This window comes from Ictalurus furcatus, chromosome 5 (genome assembly GCF_023375685.1).
Source record: "Ictalurus furcatus strain D&B chromosome 5, Billie_1.0, whole genome shotgun sequence".
NCBI classification, from domain to species: Eukaryota; Metazoa; Chordata; class Actinopteri; order Siluriformes; family Ictaluridae; genus Ictalurus; species Ictalurus furcatus.
In genome coordinates this window covers 25,269,720-25,294,719 of record NC_071259.1, presented here as the reverse complement: position 1 = coordinate 25,294,719, position 25,000 = coordinate 25,269,720, and the positions used below count along the sequence as shown (strand labels likewise).

At 40.2% G+C, this 25,000-nt stretch overlaps 1 protein-coding gene across 5 annotated transcripts in view; it reads left to right on the top strand.

Annotated features, from left to right (window-relative positions):
* sema3b (sema domain, immunoglobulin domain (Ig), short basic domain, secreted, (semaphorin) 3B) overlaps positions 1–25,000 on the top strand; it is a 61,465-nt gene that overhangs the window by 12,189 nt on the left and 24,276 nt on the right. The window contains exons 1-4 of one of the 5 annotated variants that reach the window (XM_053625417.1): positions 11,840–12,770; positions 16,416–16,642; positions 16,724–20,460; positions 24,811–25,000. The exon at positions 24,811–25,000 is cut by the window's right edge and continues 81 nt beyond it. In XM_053625417.1, the coding sequence (XP_053481392.1) occupies positions 24,949–25,000 (52 nt within the window). In that variant the 5' untranslated portion in view covers positions 11,840–12,770; positions 16,416–16,642; positions 16,724–20,460; positions 24,811–24,948. Of the gene's footprint in view, positions 1–11,839; positions 12,771–16,415; positions 20,461–24,810 lie in introns of those variants that run through there. The other 4 variants (XM_053625416.1, XM_053625414.1, XM_053625418.1 and 1 more) reach the window with 4 other exon arrangements.

Below are 25,000 nucleotides of genomic sequence, written 5' to 3'. Positions count from 1 at the left end.
TTAACTGGCTAGCTCAGTTTTGTAAATTAGTTTGGCCAGTTATGTTTTGTTTTTTTTGTGCCTCAGCATCCATTCTAAAAGGATTATTAAACATAATATTAAAACATTAAACATAACCTAACCAGCAAGCCAAATTCTAGGTTTTTCTGAGGTAAGAGAACATTTTCATTCTATTCCTTATGACTGACTGATTAGCGAACTAGCTAGTAATGGAGGGTCAGGCAGGAAGAACTTGTCAGCTCTTTTAATCAGTATATATACAAGATATTTATTTATATTCTTACTTGAGTATGTTTAAATGTACTGTAGATGCCTTCACTCAAGTAGATTTTTGCCTCCATACTATATATTCTTTTAATTAGGATTTTGACCCATACTTTTACTTAAGTACAGTTTCCCTGTATTTTTTTCCACCTCTGCTTTTCAAAAGTATGCTACTGTTTATTTATTTATTTATTTATTTATTTATTTATTATTTTTGCTACAAAGTTGTGAAAGAGAGACAGTATGGTGTCAGACTTGCAAATTTGTAACAATTCCCAAATCAATTGGTATGAAAAATCACAAAGGTTATGATTGAGGGTGGAGTTACCATTTATATCTCTCCTTACCCAACCTATCGAATAAAAAGCCAAGGACTCTGTCCTCGTTTATTCACAATCATAAAAAAAAAATCTGTTAATGACACCAGGTTCAAGTGAAGAGAGAAAAAGGGAGAGTGAGAGGAGGAAAGAGAGTAAGACAGACACATTAAAAAGGCATTAAGGATTGTGGGTAATGGAGCAGGGCAGTCGGTGTGGATTAGATAATGCTCATCAGAGCTGTGTGTGTGTGTGTGTGTGCGTGTGTGTGTGTGTGTGTACCAAAGAATCTCTTGTAGAGCATTCAAGTATATGTACTTTTAATTGGTTTCGTGTGTGTGTGTGTGTGTGTGTGTGTGTGTGTGTGTGTGTGTGTGTGTGTTTGCTCCTTCTCACTAGTGTCCTGTGACACCTTTCCCCACTCTGAAAGGAAAAAGTATGTATGCAGCAGGCGGTCTGTAAATAATAAAAGATGCTAGAGGAGATTGGGCATGTGTGTGTGTGTGTGTGTGTGTGTGTGTGTGTGTGTGTGTGTGTGTGTGTGTGTGTGAATTGTAGTATCTGGATGAGAAAAGACAGGGCTATCTGGAGTCTTCAGTCTTCGCTCTAGTAACCCCTAATGAGAGGAGCTGCCTGTCAGTGTGTGTGTGTGTGTGTGTGTGTGTGTGTGTGTGAGTGCATCAAAGCAAATCATTCCAATCCAAGCTAATTTTCTTAATCTTATAAATAAAATGACACTTATCTGAGCTTTGCATTAACATAGTGAGAGCAATATTAGGAAAGATTATGTAAGATGTCAAGTAATCATACATCACGTGTGTGTGTGTGTGTGTGTGTGTGTGTGTGTGTGTGTGTGTGTGTGTGTGCGCGCATGCATGTGTGTGTGTGGTATTGAGTGTCTGTCACTAGAAATCACCCATGCTCTAACTAGTGCCACCCTGGGGCGCTTCAGTAATCCAATACCTGTCAATCTTTATCTTTCTCTCTCCTCCTGAATTCCTCACACACACCTGAATCTGTATACACTCTTAATGGGTAATCGCCCTAGGGCACCTCTCAGCAAGAAGTGGGGAAGTCAGTGTGTGTGTGTGTGTGTGTGTGTGTGCTTGGAAGGGGAGCTGGGATTGGTTAGGGGCTGAATGAGACAGAAGTTCTTTTGTTTCTTCTCCCTTTGTTAGTGTAGATCAGCCAAGTCTTGCTTGTTAACATGAGTCATTTATGATGTGTTATAAATGACTTATTAGGTACTATATATTTGAAGATTTGGGCTATAAAGAGCTATAACATCTGGTAACAGTTGTTAGGGGTTGTCTCTGGTTAAAATAGCACCATAGCAACCTACTACTGTAGGGACTATAGGAAGTGTAGTAGTGTAGTTAACTATAACACTGTACAGTATTGTAGAAATTGAAGCAGTGTAATGATCATTATACTGTAGTACCTGAGACAGGGTTTTTTTCCCCTAAAGGTCTCGGCAAGTATATTAAATGATGTCATTTACTCACCGCTAACTGTTTGAAAAACAAATTAAACATATCGAGCAGTTCAGTGACTATATTTTACTCTGAAAAAGCTCTGTCGGTGCTTCTCAAAAGTTTATTGCCCTCTGAAAAGCAGTGCATTGAAGTATATTGTACATGGAAGTACAGAGAGCCAATCAAAACACAGCCTTCAAGATCCTGAAGGTTGTGCCAGAAAAGTGTACTAATGGTATCAGATGCTTCGTGGTTTTTGGGTAGCTTTAGCACTAAGTGACTATAGCAATATAACAACTATTGTGCTATTGTAACTATACTGAATTTAGTAGTGTAGTCATTGTAGCTATGCAGTAATTATTGTTCTGTTCTAACTAATGTAGTAACTATCATACTGTAGAAGTGTGGTATTGTAGCAGTAGCAGTAACTATTTTATAATAACTATACTATTGGTAATTACTGAACAGTTTCATCGTGCTAGATCGGCCAAGATCATCATCACTCCTGATTGATATTTGACCTCAGTAGTAACTGTAGTGCTGTCGCTGTAGCAATATTTCCAGTGTAGCATTGTTGTACACTGGTATATGCTAACAATTCTGACCACCCATAAGTTAAATCATGTCATGCTTTTCAAATTGGTTCATTATTAGGGCACTCTAAGACACTATCCTCGTGGAGCTCAGGTGGTGTTAGAGGGAGTCAGGTGAGCCCAGGCTGTTGTGCAGAATAATGGGGTGGTTTGAATAGAATGGCATGAGATACAGGGTACAGTGCAGGAAAGAACAAAGGTCTAGCTTCTGTAAAAGGGTAGAGCAGTGAGGCACTGAAAACAGTGTGTGTGTGTGTGTGTGTGTGTGTGTGTGTGTGTGTGTGTGTGTGTGTGTGTGTGTGTGAGAAAAAAAACAAGGTTGTGTGTGTGAGAAAGAATAGTGCTCAGCGAGGCAGAGATCAGACAATAAAGAGAATTCCTGCCTGCATTCCTTTGGAGTGACCATGAATACCAATACACACACACACACACACACACACACACACACACACACACACACACACTAATTAACTACATCTACCTGTATAATGCTGTTATAAATTGAGAATTGCTCTTTATATTATTCTCACTCATATGTTGCTATGTACAATAAGCAAAGAAAATAATTAATTACTCTGAAGTTCCCTCAGCCAACATTATTTAAAGATCCAAGGGAATCAAAAATAGGTGCATAAGGTTATACATATTATTCATAATGGTAACACTTTACATTAACATTCCATAACATTATTTACCACTTTGGTTAACATTAACATTAATACTGTTGATCTTCTGGGAGATTCATGCAGAACAGTCTCTAGAGTTTACACAGAATGGTGCAAAAAACACATTGAGGGGCAGTGGAACTACATTTACATTTACATTTATTCATTTAGTAGACGCTTTTATCCAAAGCGACTTACAAATGAGAAAATACAAGCAAAACTGCATCCAGTCCTGCTTGTGAAAATGCCTGGTTGCTGGGAGAGGTTAGAGGAGAATGGCCAAACTGGTTCGAGCGGAGAGGAAGGATACAGTAATTAATAATTGCCACTGTTTTCAATAGTGGTGAGCAGAAAAGCATCTCATAATGAACAATACATCGAACCTTGAGGCAGATGGGCTATAATAGCATATTGGGTTCTAATTCTGTCAGCCAAGAACAGGAATCTAAGGCTATAGTGGGTGCAGACTCACCAAATCTGGGCAATTAAAGACTGGACTAACCTCATCTGGTCTTCAATCATCCAGCATACAGAACTTGCAAGAGTGTGTATGTGAACCAGTGATATATAAGCGTATATGTGTCCATTTTCTTTTCTTATACCTGTATTATACTGTATGTATAGCAAAATGTTCCCATCAGCATCAGTGATAATAAACTCTCACACACATATGCACAGTCACGTGTACAAACAGTCCCGATTTGTACTGAAGCTGTAATTAAGTGATTGTGAATGTTAACATAAATGAGTCTCATTAGCTTAGGTTTGAATGCAGGAGTGTGTGTGAGTGTGTGTGCATGCACGAGTGTTCATTTTGTCTGTTAATGGTTTGATCGTATTGAATAAGTGAGTCAATTAAGTAGATGAACTAAATCAAAGTCTCTCTGACAATTAGGTGTGTGTGTGTGTGAGAGAGAGAGAGAGAGAGAGAGAGAGACAGAGAAAGAGAGGAACAGCTAGAGAAAGAGATGGAGGATGAAAGCAAGAGAAAAAGAGAGGGAAAGTGAAAGGGCAGCTGAACAGTATAGATTGTAAATCTGTATTTGGATTAATCACAGTTTTATGTAAGTATTTATTGCCTTTAAATTGTTCTTTATTATGGAACTAGCATTTTAAGCGCTTTAAGTACTTTATATTTACTTGAGTGCAACTTTAAACACTACATGTTTCATTTCTCTCAACATACACAATATGAATTTAAAATCTTTCACTTTATACTTTTCTTTTTTGGAGGTTGAAACAGAATAAACTGAAAGTGGCAGGTAGAAATGTGTAACTATGTTGGACTCGCTTCCATGGCTGAGGTGAAGCCTTTTGAACCCTTTCAAATTTCCAATAGGTTAGGTTATAAAATTTTTACACAAGCACTAAAATTTGACAAAGAGATCCCACTTAAACAAACGAGACAAATATATATATATATATATATATATATATATATATATATATATATATATATATATATATATATATATACTTGGTCATTAATTTATTAAGGAAAATGATCCAATATTACATATCTCTGAGTGGCAAAGAGTCAGGTGATTTCAATCAGTGGGACAACAATCAGGTGCGAGTGAGTGTCCTGTTTTATTTAAAGAACAGGTGTCTATCGAAGTCTGATCTTCAATACACATGCTTGTGGAAGTGTATCATGGCATGAACAAAGGAGATTTTTGAGGGCCTCAGAAAAAGAGTTGTTGATGCTTCTCAGGCTGGAAAAGGTTATAAAACCATCTCTAAAGAGACTGGAATCCACCAATCCACAGTTAGACAGATTGTGTACAAATGGAGGCAATTCAAGACCATTGTTACCCTCCCCAGTAGCACAAGACGTGTAATAGTTTGCAAGGTCATGAAGGAGCCATGGTATCTTCTAAGCAACTAAAGGCCTCTCTCACATTGACTAATGTGAATGTTCATGAGTCCACCATCAGGAGAACACTGAACAACAATGGTGCACATGGCAGGGTTGTAAGGACAAAGCCACTGCTCTCCAAAAAGAACATTGCTGCCCCTCTGCAGTTTGCTAAAGATCACGTGGATAAGCCAGAAGGCTATTGGAAAAATGTTTTGGGGATAGATGAGATCAAAATAGAATTTTTGGTTTCTATGAGAAGTGTTATGTTTGGCGAAAGGACAACACTGCATTCCAGCATAAGAATCTTATTACATATGTGAAACATGATGGTGGTAGTATCATGGTATGGGCCTGTTTTGCTGCATGTGGGCAAGGATGGCTTGACATCATTGATGGAACAATGAAGTCTGAACGATACCAGGAAAATCTAAAGGAATATGTCAGGACATCTGTCCGTAAACTGAATCTCAAGAGAAAGTGAGTCATGCATAATATAGAAATTGTATCAGTGTAGTAGGGTTGTCACGAAACCATAAACATATCTAACGATATTATACCAGCTGAAATATCACGATACCACACAATAGTTTGTTTATTCATAATTTAAATGTACAAAATAAACCAAATTTACAGAAATACATGGCTATAAATGAAAACAGAAAACTGAATTTTCCTGAGTACTTGGAAAAACTCAAGAACAATCATACAATTGGCAAGCAACTAATTCAATGTGCCATAAATTTCATTTATTGTTCCACAGAGCAATGAAATCATGCAGAGTACTAAAAATGAACACTGAAATAAAAATGAACATTAGGAATAAATAGCTGAATTTGGAAATGACTTCCAAAAAATAAAATAAAATTGGGAATGTTAGCTCGCTTACTAACAAACATGGCTAATTTTATTATTCATACACAGCGGTTAGCATAATGCTAGCTCACCTACTAGCAAACACAGCTAATTTTATTACTTACACAAAGTGGTTAGCATAACATTAGCTCGCTTACTACCAAACACGGCTAATATTATTACTTACACAAAGCGGTTAGCATAACATTAGCTTGCTTACTAGCAAACACGGCTAATATTATTACTTACACAAAGCGGTTAGCATAACATTAGCTCGCTTACTAGTAAACAGGGCTTATTTTATTATTTACACAAGGCGGTTAGCATAATGCTAGCTCACCTACTAGCAAACACAACTAATTTTATTATTTACACACAGCGGGTAGCATACTGCTAGCTTGCTTACTAGCAAACACGGCTAATTTTATTATTTACACAAAGTGGTTAGCGTAACTTTAGCGTGCTTACCAGCAAACAGGAAATCTTTAAAGATTAAGATAAAGAATTGCAGTGAGATGTGTCGTCTTAGCGAAAATAGTATTAACTGCTACACACACACACAACATTACTAACGGTACTACCGCACTGATGATATGAACCGTTTAAAAAATACAGTGGCATCGGCGGTGTTTTGAAGCTTTAGTATCGTGATACCACCGTAGTACCGGTATACCATGCAATCCAATAATGTAGTAATTACCGAACTATAGTAGTGAAGTAAGTATAGAAGTGTATTAAATATTGTCCTGTTGTAATTGCAGCAACTATAGTAGTGTAGTAACTATATTATATTAGATGTTCAGTAAGTATCGTACTGTTATAATTGTAGCAATGTTAGTGTAGTAATGATCATACAATAGTAGCATAGCAATTGTATCAGTGCAGTAACTATATTACTGTAGAAGTTCAGTATCATACTGTTGTGTTTGTAGTTATTTTAATACTAAAGTAACCATCATACACATGCTCGTACTGTCAGACAGACAACTGACCATGGTGCGTCTGCCTGTGCATACACACAGAGCCTGCAGAGAACAAATGTATCACACACATATCCACACATTACACACAGAGATGTTATGGCACAGTCTCAGTAAGATGTCATTCCTTCACTTTGTCACACACATTCTCTCTCTCTCTCTCTCTCTCTTTCTCTCTCTCTCTCTCTCACACACACACACACACATACACACACACACACACACACACATTTGCACAGACTAATGAAAACATATTTATCTCATAGAGTATGTGTGTACTCCGATTTATACTGACTCACTGGAATGCTGAGCATGTTTGACATAGACACATTGGATGGCAATATCACTGGGGTAGAAAGTGTTGTTTTCCAGGAGGCAGGACCTAATCTTTTATGAATATTAAATGATAAAAAAAAACTGGAAATGTTGTTCCAAGTCACCTTAAAGATTTACAAAACGGCAAATTTACTCCATAGTGCCTCATACTGTATGTCTTCTTTCAAGCAGATTTACTGTAGTTATTACCATGGACTAGTCCTATTGCAGCAATAACTCGGATTTCAATTAACACTTCAGTTCACTTCTGCACTTCATCGATTTGAGTATTTGACGTATATTGAATTCATGCAATTTCTTTTGATTCTGTCACTGCTTTAACGTTTTCTTCTCTAATCCAGTTTGACCTAAGATTGGCTTTATTTGCAAGATACAAATCAGGCAAACCATGGGAAATTAAAAGATTGCACGCAGAAAGATATAGAGTACGAGGAGGAGGGAGCAAAGGGAGCTGGCTTGGAACAGCAGCAGAGTAATTAAATGTCCATGCTGACAAGGGCAGTAGTGGCACAAAATGAAGAAAAGCACTGTCATCACATGTGTCTATAAGTGCATGCTAGCTTCCTCAGAGCCCATACACTTATCTGTCTGACCACATACATTTTGGCAGTATATAAAACGAAATTTCTATTTTTAGCACAATTCATTCCAGGTGTTAAATGTGTGTGTGTGTGTGAGAGAGAGAGAGAGAGAGAGAGAGAGAGAGAGAGAGAGAGTGTGTGAGTGGGTGAACATGTGGGTAATGGGTAATGGTGATTTCCCAGGTGGGCGTTTCCGTGGAAACAGTAAATAGCCCACCTGCAGACGTCGTCTGATGTTAGAAGCGGGATCGCTACTTTAACTGAACTAGGCATGTGCGTGTGTGTGAATGTGTGTGTGTGTTAAACCCATCTATCACCTTTTCCATGTGCTTCTGCCTTCAATTACCCTGAAATAAGGGGATTTCTGCCCTTTCAACTGATGAGACAGCTTTCCTAGAGAGGGAGGGGGTGTATACTGTATGTGTGTGTGCAAGGAGCTTTAAATGTGGGGCTGCAGTTAAGGTGGCGCAGGATTAACTCTGTAGTGATAAAAGAGTCTTTCCATCTGCTTCTGGTCATGGCGGTGCTTGTGGTTTGATACATACTTAAATGTGGCTCCTGTTTGAAGGAAACGATGCATTAGAGCACTCAGCTAGGAAAAGTGAGTTCTAAGCTGGTTGTTGGTCTTTTTCTTTTTCTTTGTTCTTTTTTTGGAGACTTCTTTGGCTGATAAAAGGGAGATGAATTGTAACAGGAAAAAAGGTTCTCTCTCTTTTGCTTTTCCCATATGTTTCTAATTATCTGTAGGCTACATATGATTTTCACACCCATGCACTGATACTAGGATAATGGAAGTAAAGGAAACAACCCAGAGAGAACTGGTGGAAGACTTCTATCTATTTCTTGTTTTCTTGAATATCATGTGTGTGTGTGTGTGTGTGTGTGTGTGTGTGTGTGCACATTATTAGTATATTACCAGAGGCCCTGACAGCCTCCCTGCAGCATGCCTCAGCATTACCGGCCAGACTCATTCTCTAAGGCAGCTCTTACAGGGGACAGATGTGCATATGGATGTGCTCTGCAGGTATTAATACCAAGAGAGTTTTCTGCATGCCCTGCTGAGTGGGTGTGCAAAAAGAGAGAAGGGGAAAGAAAAAGAGAGAATGTGAAAGAAGTAAGATTCGGGGGAAAAAATAGTGGGAGTAGGACATACTGTAAAAGCAATCAAACAGCTCAAATTAGAAAGGAAACTCTTTGTACAGAGTGATCAAACACAAACCCAACTTCAACACATTGCCCAAACCTCAATAAAGTCTACACTGCTTAATTGCAAAACTATTCCCACTCACAAATTCACACTGCCCAAACACCAACGCAATGCCATACACAGTATCCAAACACCAAACCAAACACAACATACAAAAGTCGCACACCGAAACAACCCCCTCCTCCCACATACACCTAGAGAGTGCCCAAACACCAAACCAACACCATCTGCACATGCTTCAAACACCAAAACAACCGCACAACCGATTTCCCAAACAATGAGTTCCCCAATGCCAGACTAATCCAACCCACGCATTCTTTCCTTATACCAGACCAACTCCACAAACACTATGCCAAAACACCAAACAAACCGCACCGACACATTATCCAAGCAACAAGCCAGCCATCACATGAACAATGAACAAATACACACACACACACACTCCAAATGGCAAACCAACCAAACCAGTGCCACACAGATGCATCCAAACACCACTCAAACACCAAACATGCAGTATTCACAGTCCTCCAGAAGACACAAAGCCCCCACTATACACTATACTCAATCGCCCCCATACATCTCCTCCCAAACATCAAACCAAACCCAACAACATACACTATCCACACCAAGCCAACCTGTCCCAATCACTGACCAAACACTACCCAAACACCAAACCAGTGCCACACAGACAATGATCAAACACCAAACAAATCACACACACACACACTCTTTGTTCAAATACCAAACCAATCCCACCCACCAAGACATGCTGTCTAAACACCAAACCAATCTCACACACACACATTGACCAACACCAAGCTAATCCCACACACACTGTCTAAACATCAAACCAATCCCCCACACACACACACTGACCAACACCAAACTAATCCCACACACATTGTCTAAACATCAAACCAATCCCCTGACACACAGAGTGGCCAAACATAAAACCAATTCCACCCACACTCATAATAATCACACACCAAACCAATCCCACCCACACTCACAATGGCCTCACACCAAGCCAATTCCACCTGCATGCACAATGGCCAAACACCAAACTAATCTCACACAAAGTGACTAAATACCAAACTAATCCCATCCATGTACACTGCCCAAACACCAAGTCAGTCCCACCCTCACAACCACTAACCAAACACCAGACTTATCCCACAAAATACATGTCTAAATATCAAACCAACAACAACAACAACACACACACACACACACACACACACACACACACACACTGTCTTAACACCAAACCAGCAACACGCATAAGCAGACACTGTCCAAACCCCACCTACACACTGACTAACTTTACATCTTCTTGATGGTTCTTCAGACACTTGTTTGTGCATTTCCTATTTCATGTTTCAGAATGTTTATAAGTGTCCATGACAGTGGGTACCAACACCTATAACACTCATAACTTAACATAGCTTATAATTGTCAGTGTTTGTATATGCTCTTGTCCTACGTGCATAACAAGTGACCACTGGTGTTATAACAATTCCATATAACATAAACTTTGTGGTAACACATCAACGAATTGGCTACCAGGTACAATGTGAAATAAAGCAAACAGTGGTATGATGTGACAGCTTGAAAAATCATGTTATTTGGTCTGTGAATCAGTGTAATGGGAGAGAAATATTTGAAAGACAGAAGAACAGCAAGAAAGAGTGTTCAGTGCTCTTCATGTGCTTTGCAATGCCACTCCGCATGGGAGAGATATGCAGAGAACAAGATAGACTGCAGGAACCTGGAACAAAAAGAACAAGCTGACCCTGTCTTAATTAGTGCCATCTCATCTCGAAAGCACCTGTCAGTCATCTCTAATCCCGCCTCAGCATGGCCACCATAGTTTGTGTTTGTGTGTGGCAGGGGGTTCACACTCTCTTTCTACCAGAGGTCAAGGTGGGCTGATGGGATGGTGTGAGACGCATTCTGAACTACTCTCCCAAAATAAGCGTGTGCATTTGTGTACATTCTTGAGCGTGTGAATATAAGTTTGGGATGTTATGCAACACCACTATCTCTGTCTGTTTAGTGTTTTAAAAATTTCTGTATCTGTATTCGGATTTAAACCTGAAGTGGGTGTGGCCTAAACATAAACCCTACCACTATTAATCTGGAAAACTGTCGAAAAAAACCTCTGAAGTAAAAATCCCAGCACTGTCAATATGATCTGTAAATAATGTTCTCTAACAAAATTGATTAGTTATATTTCTATTTCTATACTAATATAAACATGATGAATGCTGTAAACACATGGTCTTTGGTTGTCCCACAAGCGTCATATCTGACGTCTTATAAGTTAAAAAAAAAAACAACAAACAAACTCCTGTGCATGCAAAGTTTTATGTTACATCCTGTGGAATCCCAGTCCAGATGCACACATTTAGTCTCAACCAGATGACCTGTGAACTTTTCTGGCAAGCTTTCTTTAAAAACAAACAAACAACAGAATATTCGTTACATCTAGTATTTAGTTACAGGGCATACGGTGGCTTAGTGGTTGGCACATTCGTTGGAACATTCGCCTCACACTTCCAGGGTTGGGGGTTCTGCCCTGTGTATGCAGAGTTTGCATGTTCACCCCGTGCTGTGGGGTTTCCTCCGGGTACTCCGGTTTCCTCCACCAGTGCATGGTAGGCTGATTGGCATGACCATAGTGTATGAATGGGTGTGTAAATGTGTGTGATTGTGCCCTGCGATGGATTGGCACCCTGTCCAGGGTGTACCCCACATTGTGCCCGATGCTCCCTGGGATAGGCTTCAGGTTTACATGGTAGAGGCTTTAAGAAAAGCATGTGAGGGGTCTGCTGTGACCACAATTGTGTGTATAAACTGGATAAATGTTCATGCTCATCATTCACTCTGTGTGTGTGTGTGTGTGTGTGTGTACCCCTTGTGACTCTGGCACTTGGGTGGGGTGAGAGATGCCTACTTCAAAGACAGAAAGGATTAATGTTGATGGGGATTAACTTCATGGTGGAGTGACCCACAGAGAGAGAAAAAGAGAGGGAGACAGACAGATGCTCTTTTTATGAGGGGATGAAAGTTAGACAAAAAATAATAATAATATGAAATAAATTACAAAACATATCTGGTAGCCTTTCAGTTCTTGTGTTTTACATTTTAAAAAAAGTATTGTGTATTTGTTATATTTTGTGTAAGGTGATCTTTTAAAAGAAAAAAAAAAGACCAACATGGCATGACTTGTATGACAAAAACTCATCCATGACTGGCCAATCTTAAACAGGTTCTTCTGGGTTCTTGGCCAATCAGGGTAGAGAGCTGCTATAGCTGACACAGTGATGGTCGCCATAGTGACAATCAGCCTCTCAGTGTAGGAATTTGTTTTATGTCATGTTGCTGTGTTGACTGCTGTCACGGTGATTAACTAGAGTTCTCATGGTCACCATCACACACACACACACGCACACACACACACACACACACACACACACACACACATTTCCACTCAGAGCTGTATGGCTGTGTGTCTTATAAGTGAAAGAGTGTATTTAAGGTCAGGCAGTATTTCTTCCTACACATGTGGATCATTTTTCTGTGGTCTTCTGATTTTCCAACTCCACTGAATCACTGAAGAGCTTATGATGACCTAATGTGCGTTTTAATCTTCCACTTCTTTTTCTTTTCAACTAGCAGTCTTGTTTCATTGGAGGTTTTTACTCACTTCAGCCATAACTATCTTTAAGTGATATCCTACTTGTCCTCGATGCTACAACTAGCTAGCTATCATGGCATTGAGTGTGCATTTTACATTCATAAGACCCAATCTGCTTTAAAAGAATCAACTCTGAATGTAAATAAGTGACAGAAAAATAAAAATCATATTTCACTGCTCAACTAATGAAAAGTAAATTAAATTGAATAATTTAATTTCAGCTAAGACACACCAAGCAATGAAGCTATTATTAGGCAGCTAGTTAGCAACTTACTGTGAGGAAAACAAACACTGCTTATTGTAGAAACTATTAGTTTAGACGCTGACGTTCATTTGATCCGAATGCTTAATAGTGTGAGAGAAAAAAAACAGACAGAAAGATTAAATATAATCAGTTAGCATTAATCTTTACAATTTAATTTAATCCTAGATGATAGCTAGTTTTTCCACTACATGTTTCATCTTAAACACAACATGCTTAATAATAGCAGTGATAAAAGCATTAATTAGCTAGTAGGATATTTCTACTTGTCCTCTACGCTACAACTAGCTCGCTAACGTAATAACGTGGCATTCAGTCTCCTTTTTCACATTTAAAGTCTTAACTCTGATTCAAAGAATGAACTTTTTGAAGCCACAATTAACCCGGCTAGCTAGCTACTTACTGTGAGGAAAAGTTGCTAATACTTCTTATTCTTAAGTGTGACTAGTTAGATGCTAATGTTCATTTGAATTTCACGCTTAATAGTGGGAGAAAGAAAACAGACAAAACGACTAAATATAATCAGTTAGCATTAATCTAATATGTCTTAGCTAGTTTTTCCATTGCCTGTTTCATTTGAAACATAATATGCTTAATAGTAGGGGTGATAAAAACGCTAATTAGGCAGTGAGATAGCATTATTAAGTGATATTCTACATGTCCTTTATGCTACAAGTAGCTAGCTAACACAATAACATGGTATTGAATCTCCTTAAACATTTAGTGTATTAACTCTGATTCAAAGAATTAACTTTGAATCAGAGTTAACTGACAGAAAAAAAAATCCATTTCCATTTCAGTGCTCAGCTAATTAAAAGAGTGCTTCATGTAGGCTAAATACCACTAGCTGTGAAGTTTCTATTACCCGGCTAGCTAGCTACTTACTGTGAGAAAAAGTTGCTAACAGTGTAACTACCTAGATGCTAATGTTCATTTAAACTACATGCTTAATAGTGGGAGAAGAAAAAAAACAGACAGAAAGTCTAAATATAATCAGTTAGCATTACACTAACACCTCTTATCCTAGATGATAGCTAGTTGTTTCAGAACTTTGTCATTTGAAACACAAAGCTTAAGAGTAGGAGCAAGAAAACAACAATTACTGAGTTAAATTATGATCTTTTTGGCTCATGGGCTCATTACTCTGTTCACAGTTTTTATTTCTCAGGTTCATGTGTATAGTTTGTTTACTCGTGATATAATTATGACTCTAACCTTGGAACCTTCCAACTCACTATCTTTGTACCATGTCCCAAAAGCATTGTTTTGGCTCCCAGATAACCATGAACCATGTGTGTGTGTGTGTGTGTGTGTGTGTGTGTGTGTGTGTGTTTTACTGTACATTTTGGACACTTTGATGCCTCTTTGTATATTTTTGCTTATAACAAGCCATAGCCTTGACAAAAAAGTAATCTATGTTTATCTAAATGCCAGCATGTCTTACCTAAATGTAATCAACATGTTTTGTCACTGCTAGCTGCAGCACTGAGCTACTCCACAAATGTCGCTAATTATAGCACCTAGGGCCAAACAGTAGTCTACATATACAGTGAGGGAAAAAAGTATTTGATCCCCTGCTGATTTTGTACGTTTGCCCACTGACAAAGAAATGATCAGTCTATAATTTTAATGGTAGGTTTATTTGAACAGTGAGAGACAGAATAACAACAAAAAATCCAGAAAAACGCATGTCAAAAATTGTTATAAATTGATTTGCATTTTAATGAGGGAAATAAGTATTTGACCCCCTCTCAATCAGAAAGATTTCTGGCTCCCAGGTGTCTTTTATACAGGTAACGAGCTGAGATTAGGAGCACACTCTTAAAGGGAGTTCTCATAATCTCAGCTTGTTACCTGTATAAAAGACACCTGTCCACAGAAGCAATCAATCAATCAGATTCCAAACTCTCCACCATGGCCAAGACCAAAGAGCTCTCCAAGGATGTCAGGGACAAGATTGTAGACCTACACAAGTCTGGAATGGGCTACAAGACCATTGCCAAGCAGCTTGGTGAGAAGGTGACAACAGTTGGTGCGATTATTCGCAAATGGAAGAAACACAAAAGAACTGTCAATCTCCCTCGGCCTGGGGCTCCATGCAAGATCTCACCTCGTGGAGTTGCAATGAGCATGAGAACCGTGAGGAATCAGCCCAGAACTACACGGGAGGACCTTGTCAATGATCTCAAGGCAGCTGGGACCGTAGTCACCAAGAAAACAATTGGCAACACACTACGCCGTGAAGGACTGAAATCCTGCAGCGCCCGCAAGGTCCCCCTGCTCAAGAAAGCACATATACATGCCCGTCTGAAGTTTGCCAATGAACATCTGAATGAGTGTTGTGGTCAGATGAGACCAAAATGGAGCTCTTTGGCATCAACTCAACTCGCCGTGTTTGGAGAAGGAGGAATGCTGCCTATGACCCCAAGAACACCATCCCCACCGTCAAACATGGAGGTGGAAACATTATGCTTTGGGGGTGTTTTTCTGTTAAGGGGACAGGACAACTTCACCGCATCAAAGGGACGATGGACGGGGCCATGTACCGTCAAATCTTGGGTGAGAACCTCCTTCCCTCAGCCAGGGCATTGAAAATGGGTCGTGGACGGGTATTCCAGCATGACAATGACCCAAAACACATGGCCAAGGCAACAAAGGAGTGGCTCAAGAAGAAGCACATTAAGGTCCTGGAGTGGCCTAGCCAGTCTCCAGACCTTAATCCCATAGAAAATCTGTGGAGGGAGCTGAAGGTTCGAGTTGCCAAACGTCAGCCTCGAAACCTTAATGACTTGGAGAAGATCTGCAAAGAGGAGTGGGACAAAATCCCTCCTGAGATGTGTGCAAACCTGGTGGCCAACTACAAGAAACGTCTGACCTCTGTGATTGCCAACAAGGGTTTTGCCACCAAGTACTAAGTCATGTTTTGCAGAGGGGTCAAATACATATTTCCCTCATTAAAATGCAAATCAATTTATAACATTTTTGACATGCGTTTTTCTGGATTTTTTTTGTTGTCAGTCTGTCTCTCACTGTTCAAATAAATCTACCATTAAAATTATAGACTGATCATTTCTTTGTCAGTGGGCAAACGTACAAAATCAGCAGGGGATCAAATACTTTTTTCCCTCACTGTATAATGAATGAACCAACAAATGAATGAATGAAATTTGTTTCATCCATGTATGTTAGATCTTATTCATTTAAATCACTCCAGTGTCCATTAGCAACATTCTAGAAAAAGCCACAGACATATTGAACACCATCAATCCCCATGAGTTATTTTTGTTTGTTTGTTTGTTTGTTTGTTTGTTTGTTTTTTTAGAAATCTCTGCTGTCTCCTAATGAAAGAAAGAGCTGTCATCATCATGGTGTATCTATTGGGCAATCTTGTACCAAGCGTGTGTGTGCGTGTGAGCGTGTGTGTGTTCAATGTATTCTTTACGCCATGTAAGTTTGTTTAGAGCAGTGGGATGCTGTCGCCCAGGGCTACATCTTATTACTCTAGGAATTTGTGTGTGTGTGTGTGTCTGTACATGCCCACAAAATCAGGTACAATCATAAATAATCCACTGTTTGCACCACTATTTCCTTTTTCGCCTCTAGCACTGGTTTGTTATTATTTTGTTCCAGGATGTATTGTACTACGTCAAACTTTGGTAACGATACTGTAAGTTAACAAACGTTCATTAGCTATATGAAATCTTTACTATAGTACGAGGGAACGTGTTCTTGTCTGTTTGGTTTGTTCATGTGTCATTCCTTTGGAGGGATTTGAAGCCGCCTGGCAACTCTGGCACCGTGCCCATGAACAGCCACTGATCAGGCTTCTCAGTTTTACTTGGTTGTGTGTGTGTGTGTGTGTGTGTGTGTGTGTGTGGCTTCTAACACACTGATGGCTATAGTGACACCCATTGTGTGCATATACACAGAGCGGTTTACAAGACAGCTGAAATATCTTGTAGAGGTTTAGCATATTTTATTGTCCTGTTCACCACACTTCTCCCGCCCTTTCCCTCCTTCCCTCACTCGTTCTCGCACTGCTCTCGAGTTAAGTCCATTATTTATGCCTATTAATGTTATGTAGTGTGTGTGAGTGTGTGTACATCATGCACTGCACTCGTAGAAGCGTCTGTGTGCTTTTCAAAGTGGACTGAAGTGTTTGCGCCCGGGAGCAGAGATTACTTTTGACACACACACACACACACAAACATACACACACACACTCACAGCTACTCATCTCTGTCCTCCCACAGTTACAAGCTGCTGTGTGCTTTGTATTTGAACTCTACATTTACCTCTGCGTGTATGTATGTGGGTTTCTTCTGAAACAGACGTTGTGTTCTAGTGTACAAAAGTAAACGTTTAAAAAAAAAAAGAAAAGAAAATCGTATGTACATTTATACAATATAGATATACTTTCCAAGGTACAAAAGCCCTTAAAGTCTAATTATGTATCTGAAATGAGGTTTAAAAGTAAAGACAACCTGTTCCTTAAAGTAAAAAAAGAAAAAGATACAGCCTCGAGGCGACTACATTAGTGACAAGAATTTATGACCTTATATCCCCAGGTTAGTACAAAAAAATTCTGAGTGTGTCTGGAATGTATTAGCAATAGTGCTACACTAGGTTTGTGTATCAGATTAAATTGCATTACATTAAAATAAAATCATGATGAGGCAGCACTATACATACAGTATGTCCTCATATTCACTATACATGCTTGCTACATAGGGTATAACATAACGGCCTTTTAGAACTGTTTGGTATTCGCAGAAGTGCCTGTTGGAAATTGCTGACATATTGGGGTGTGTCCTAAACAGAAGGCAGCTGCCTTGTTGCCTTGATGCTTATGCTGTATTATAAATCTGTGTCTCAGAATGCAGAGTTTCCATCGATATGAAGATGCCTGTAAGGAGTTAGTTAGTAATACTAGCTTCAAAGCCTGTATTCATCTCAATATTGCAAAGATGCCAATACACTAAAGGCGTATTGTAACCCTTAAAGTATCCCTGGGGAAAATCTAACAAATATGCAAATATAAAATATAAATTTGTTAACAAACCAGCTATATTTTTAGGAAATAAAATGATAACAATGACATAATTCTATACACACTGCCCCATTGTGCTGGGTTTTCCAAAGTGTATTATTCCACTTATACCACATAGTGATTTGCCAACCATTTAAATTTTGTATTTATTAGTGAATGATGCGTCACACTTTTAATCAGTCCCTCCAGGATTCCGTGTTTTTGTGATCGTAGAAATGAATGCAAAATCAAGCAAACTCCACAATATTAGGAGGAGCTTGCCATTTTTCAGAATTACCACAGGTTTTCTGCAGATTCGGGCCAAGACACATCAGGTGACATCATCACAACGTGCATTCAGTCAAAGCCCTCTTCAATTCACGTGAGTCGGACACGAGTACAGCTAAACGGTCTCAGCTTATTTACCGACAAACATCACCGCGAAAGACCGTGCAAAACATTTTCATACAATTCAGGTAGTTTTAAGCAAAGAAAAAAAAGCACAATAAACTATGAAAATTGAAAATTGAAAAAAAAAAAAAAAGCTGCAGTAAAATCATCATTTTTGGCCGCGATAATCATAAAATAAAGCTCTGAGAAATCCTGTACAGACCGTTTAACATTGTGAAACACCCACAAGACAAGTTAGTTCTTGTAATGGCTGTTGTTTTAGCAATGCAACTTGACATTTTACAGAGAAACCGGAAAGTGTAACCTCTGAAGGCTTTCCCATTCCTTCCATACAGTGAGTGTTACATAAACGTCTCCTAGCACAACAACGTCACCACATCAGTGATATTTTTTGATATTTTTTCTTTGTTAAACAACAGCATTTTTTTTTTCAAATCTATTTATTATCAGTCTTAGATTATGTGGAGCATCTCCATACAACTCTTTGTTACTATAGAAACAATACCTTTAAAAGGTTGGAAAGTGCAAATGTATGTTGGTGTTTTAACATTGGTCCTGTAGCGCAGAGAGAGAGAGAGAGATAAAATATTGAGGTTTCCTTTTGGCAGACCTTCCATCCCTCTCTCTCTTTTCCTGGGACTGTCCCATGAATGTGTCCCTCTGGCTCTCTAGGAGCAAAAGCCTCTGATCTCCTGCTGTCTCTCGCCCTTTTTTCTTTTCTCCCTCCCTATGTGAGCACAGACCTTGCCTCTCTGCTTTCTTCTCTCTCCATTCTTTCTTTTCTGCTCCGCTGTGTGATGGGAGGCTCAGCCTGCTGGGAGGAGGCCAGACGAGCTGCTCAGGAACAATCACCTCTTTTCTCCTCCTCTCGTTCTCCTTCAGTCTCTCACTCCTTCTCTCCCCTGGCCTCTTGCTCTCTATGCTTTCACGACCCTTGCTTTCACATGTTGCTGTGCTTAACCCAAAGAGGCTTATGACACAGTAATTACCCCTCTCTGTCTCTCTCTCTCTTTCTCTCTCTCTCTCTCTCTCTCTCTCTATCTCAGTACCTCAGTGAGATAGTTCAAAGTTTATCTGATCTGTTCAAAGTTTACATTTAAAAGTAGCCATTTATGTTTTACTTTTATGGAAGGAGTCTCCAGTGTCAGTGCTTTGTAACTGTCAATAATGAACATGAAATTTACAATATGTTCCTCAGAAATGTTTAGATATAATAGTACTGGATAGACACAAGGTTGAAAAGGCTGGTATATTCATCCATCCATCCATTCATCCATTTTCCATACCGCTTATCCTACACACGGTCATGAGAGATGCTGGAGCCTATCCCAGGAAACTCTGGAACACCTTGGACGGGGTGCCAACCCATCGCTGCGCACAATCACACACACACACATATTCACACACCACAGACAATTTGGAAATGCCAATCAACCTACAACGCAGGTCCGTAGACTGGGGGAGGAAACTGGAGTACCTGGAGGAAACCCCCAAAGTACGGGGAGAACATGCAAACTCTGCGTACACAGGGGGGAGGCAGGATTCGAACCTCAAACCCTGGAGGTGCTTTTTTTTGTTTGTTTGTTTTTATGGCTGATGGAAATTACACAGGTCATTGAACTGCCGAGAAGTCAGTGAGATTTCAGTGGGAATCTCTGCACATGCAGAGAGCAAATGATGAATGTTCCATCATTATTGAGATTGAGATTGTCATTAGTTCTGTGTTTTTAACTGGATAATATGTCTAAATGAGTGTATTGAGAAAAATGATGGACATATTAAGTTGCTATGTTTTGCCCTTTTTGTTTTTCTCCTATGAGGCTGGATTTATGGGACACCCTGTAAAGCTAGAGACAAATTCCATTAAACAGAACACATCAAAAGTTTGGACCTGAAGTTTCCAGAAGACGCCTGTCCTCTTTCCTTGGTTTGTTCTCTCGTTCTAGCGTTCTCACTTTCACTATGTTGGTGTGGAAGGGTTTCGTTTGAAATGAACTGAGCGCCTATTGTTTCCTGTGTGTGTGTGTGTGTGTGTGTGTGTGTGTGTGTGTGTGTGTGTGACTCTAGCCTCAGCTGTAATGAAGACGCATCGTAAGGCAGTGGCACAAGGTTTAAGGAAGTGTGAAGGACGGAGAGATGTATTCATTTTTCTCCTTATTTCTCTCAGGACTGGGATGGTTCTGTCCTACCCAACCACACCTGCCTTTGTCTGTGTGTGTGTGTTTGTGTGTATGTGTGTGTGTGTGTGTGCACTTTATATAGGACAACACTCTTGGATACCAACACTTTATGATAGAGTGTCTTTGCGCTGTTCTGCCTGTATGTGTGTGTGTGTGTGTGTGTGTGTGTGTGTGTGTGTGTGTGTGTGTGTGATGCATCATTTATTAAATAGTGTATGCAGCTAATAATTGTGAAACCACACTTGACTCAGAGGGATACTCAGATAGAGTACTTGTGTGTCTGAGTCTGTGTGTGTTAGTGGTGTAAAGAGGACTGCATTAGGAAGTGCTGAATATGCAGCATATGTGTGCAGGGTAGTCTCTTGGTGTGTGTGTGTGTTATTGCATTAGGGAGCACACTATCTATATTCCGTTAAGTCAGTAGGTTGTCTCTCACCTCTTCGTTCCTGCAGATTAAACCTTTTTAATATTCATCACTGCAGCAGAGAGAGAGAGAGAGAGAGAGAGAGAGAGAGTGTGTGTGTGTGTGTGTGTGTGTGTGTGTGTGCATGTGTCAGAGTCAAAATGCTCTTGGCCTTGGTGCTTGCTGTAATGGATGAAAAGATTGCAATTTATTCCACCTCTTCTAGCCTTGCAAGCATGGGTGCACTCTCTCTCTCTCTCTCTCTCTCTCTCTCTCTCTCTCTCACACACACACACACACACACACACACACACACACACAGATAGTTTAGATGTTGTTACCGGTGACGGATGTACAGATCTCTTTAACGAAAAGAGAAATGAAGAAGAGGAAATGGACATCTGCTTTTCCTTTAATGAGCCCAGAGGGAGAAAGCAACAGAAAGAGATCGGAGAGGGAAGGAGGGAATGAGACTGGGGGGTGTGGTAGACTAAAGAGAGATGGAGGACTGGACAAAAAGTGATGGAAGTAAAGAAATGGACAGATGGGGAACGAGACTCCAGGATGAACAAAGGAAAATGGAGCAATGGGCAAAGAAGAACAGGATGGAGTGACAGAAACTGTGGAATGGCAAGTAATTGGAGAGATGGAGGAAGAGTAGAATGAAATGAAGGGATGGGGAAATGATTTGGGAGAGGGAGAGGACAGGGGGTAGTGAGATAATAAATGAAAGATGTAGAAAAGGGAGTTAAGTTAGGAATGGAGGGAAGAGGACACTAAGGGATAAAGAGACAAACAGAGGTATAGAGAGAGAAACTGGAATTGAGAATGGGAGACATAAGAGAAAGAGAAATATGGATGGAGGGACTAACAGAGGAATGGAGGGCCTAACAGAGGGATAGAGGGAGTAACAGATGGATGGATTGAGTAACAGGGATGGAGGGAGTAACAGATGGATGGATGGAGTAACAGATGGATGGAGGGAGTAACAGAGAGATGGAGTAACAGATGGATGGAGGGAGGAACAGAGGGATGGAGGGAGTAACAGAGGGATGGAGGGAGGAACAGAGGGATGGAGGGAGTAACAGAGAGATGGAGGGAGGAACAGAGGGATGGAGGGAGTAACAGAGATGGAGGGAGGAACAGAGGGATGGAGGGAGTAACAGAGGGATGGAGGGAGGAACAGAGGGATGGAGGGAGTAACAGAGGGATGGAGGGAGGAACAGAGGGATGGAGGGAGTAACAGAGATGGAGGGAGGAACAGAGGGATGGAGGGAGTAACAGAGTGATGGGGAAAAATAGAGGAATAGAATAAGAAACAGAAGATGGAGAAACAGAGGGATTGTGTGTGTGTGTGTGTGTGTGTGTGTGTGTGTGTGTGTGTGTGTGAGACTGAGGTCTGGCACCATCACTGCGGTCACTCAGTCCATTCAGTGGTTCAGTGGTCATTCTGTGGCAGAGGTCCACGACTGGCAGCACCTGTGTGTGTGTGTGTGTGTGTGTGTGTGTGTGTGTGTGTGTGCGTGCTGGAAGGCTATTACCAAATTGCCCTAGATAGTTTAATAGAATGCAGCGATGGGCAACAGCAGTAGCCCATTTGTGCATTCCTGAAATTATGTGTGTGTGTGTGTGTGTGTGTGTGTGTGTGTGTGCATGCCTGAAATAATCTGCTTTAATATTAGTTGGACACACTGGTAAAGAATGTTATGGATGAAGAGAAAGCGAGAGGGAGTGGCTGTGTAATATTAATAACCCTACTGTACAGTATGAAGCTTAAACAGTAAAGGCTGTGGAGACCTTTAATAAGAAAAAATGCACTTATACGCTGTCCTGTCCAGGGTGTGTTCCAACCTCATGCCTAGTGTTCCTGCATGTTCGCACACACCCAGGACCAGGATAAAGCGGTTACTCAAGATGAATGAATGCATTGACCTCAGCAGACACGTTAACGTTAACAGTGGTGTGATACGGCCCGAGGCAACGCTGTGTATTATTTTCATATAACAGCATGTGTGTTATTCTCTTTATACCCTAAAGTTGATTAATCATCCACACGTTGATTAATCATCCATACTTTTTAACTGTTTATAGTTAGATTACATGTTGTGGAACATCCATGAGAGTTAGTTCCTGTTAACTATTAACTTACATTATGGCGATGATAAAACGTCAGATGTTCACTCAGCAACATCTCCTTTTCTCTCTCTTCATCCATCCAGGGTCACGGGGTAACCTGGAGCCAATCCCAGGGAGCATCGGGCAGGGGTACACCCTGGACAGGGTGCCAGTCCATCGCAGGGCACAATCACATACACACTCACACACCCATTCATACACTACGGACATGCGTGTCTTTGGACTGGGGGAGGAAACCGGAGTACCCGGAGGAAACCCCCCGCAGCACAGAAACTCTCCCTGTGGCCCCGGCGGGAATTGGACCCCGGACCCTGGAAGTGTGAGGCGAACGTGCTAACCACTAAGCCACCGTGCGCCGCTCTTACTCTTCAACTTACTGATAATAAAAAAACACGGCTTTGTTATTTCACAGAGAAACTCCTCTGTCCTGAAGACTTTCCTGTGCTGAGAAACTCGACAAAGCACTGTAACTGTTACAAAGCGCTGACACTCGGGACTCTTTCCAAAACAAAAAACTTCACCACATCAAGTTTTACACTTTTTATATGTTAAACAACACTTAAAAATATATATACATTTATTATTAGTCTTAGATTATGTGGGAATCAAATGTAAGAATTAATTCACACTGTGGTATAAATATTAATAATTTATCCTATTTTTGATTGTAATCATTTATTATTTAATACTACTACTCTTACTACTTCTACTACTACTACTACTACTACTACTAATAATAATAATAATAATAATAATAATAATAATAATAAAGCTCATTTTAGAAAGAGAAAGATGAGAAGCATGAAGTGTTCTTTTTAAAGGTAAAGTCAGTAATTTGATTAGTTTAATATTTATATCTAATATTTATATAAATTAAAATATCTGCTTAGAGAAAAAGCTCAGTTCTTGTTTCCACCGGAGTTATAAATAAATATAAAAATAAATAAGCAGTAAGCACTGTGGCTTAGTGGTTAGCACGTTTGCCTCGCTCCTCTGCGGTTGGGGAGGAATCCAGCCTCCGCCCTGTGTGTGTGTGTGGAGTCTGCATGTTCTCCCCGTGCTTCGGGGTTTCCTCCTGGTACTCCGGTTTCCTCCCCAAGTTCAAAGACTTGCGCTGTAAGCTGATTAGCATTGCCAAATTGTTCGTAGTGCGTGAATGTGTGTGTGTGATTGTGCCCTGTGATGAGTTGGCACCCTGGCACCCCGACCTTGTGCCCCGAGTTGCCTGGAATAGGCTCCAGGCTCCCCACGATGCTGTGTAGGATAAGCGGTATGGAAAATGGACGGATGGACGGATGGATGAATTTTTTTTACTGTAACTGCTAGCATCCAACCAATCAGCCCCAAGTGTTCCTACATGCCTATTAGTTCAGAAAGCTCCACCTCTTGCACTAGCATTCAGGCTTTAGAGTGTTTTGTGGGCGTGACTTTATAGGGAACACTAAATGTAGTGGTCTGTATGCTTGCATTTGGAGTTTCAGAACAGCTAGGGTCTGCTAACTTCAGCCAACATTGTTGACTATACTTTAAATTTTTTTCTTTTCTTTTTTTTTTCCAGTTCTACAATTACATTGTCTGATCTGGAACATTTGGAAGCCCTATCACGGAAATCACAACCAAAGCAAAGGACCAACCACTTTCCAGTGCATCCACCAGCTTGAAGCTCATCTCTAATCACCTTTGAGCACATCTGAAGATGATGATGACTTTGATAGTGTTGGTAATGACTGTGATGCTCAACCTGATCA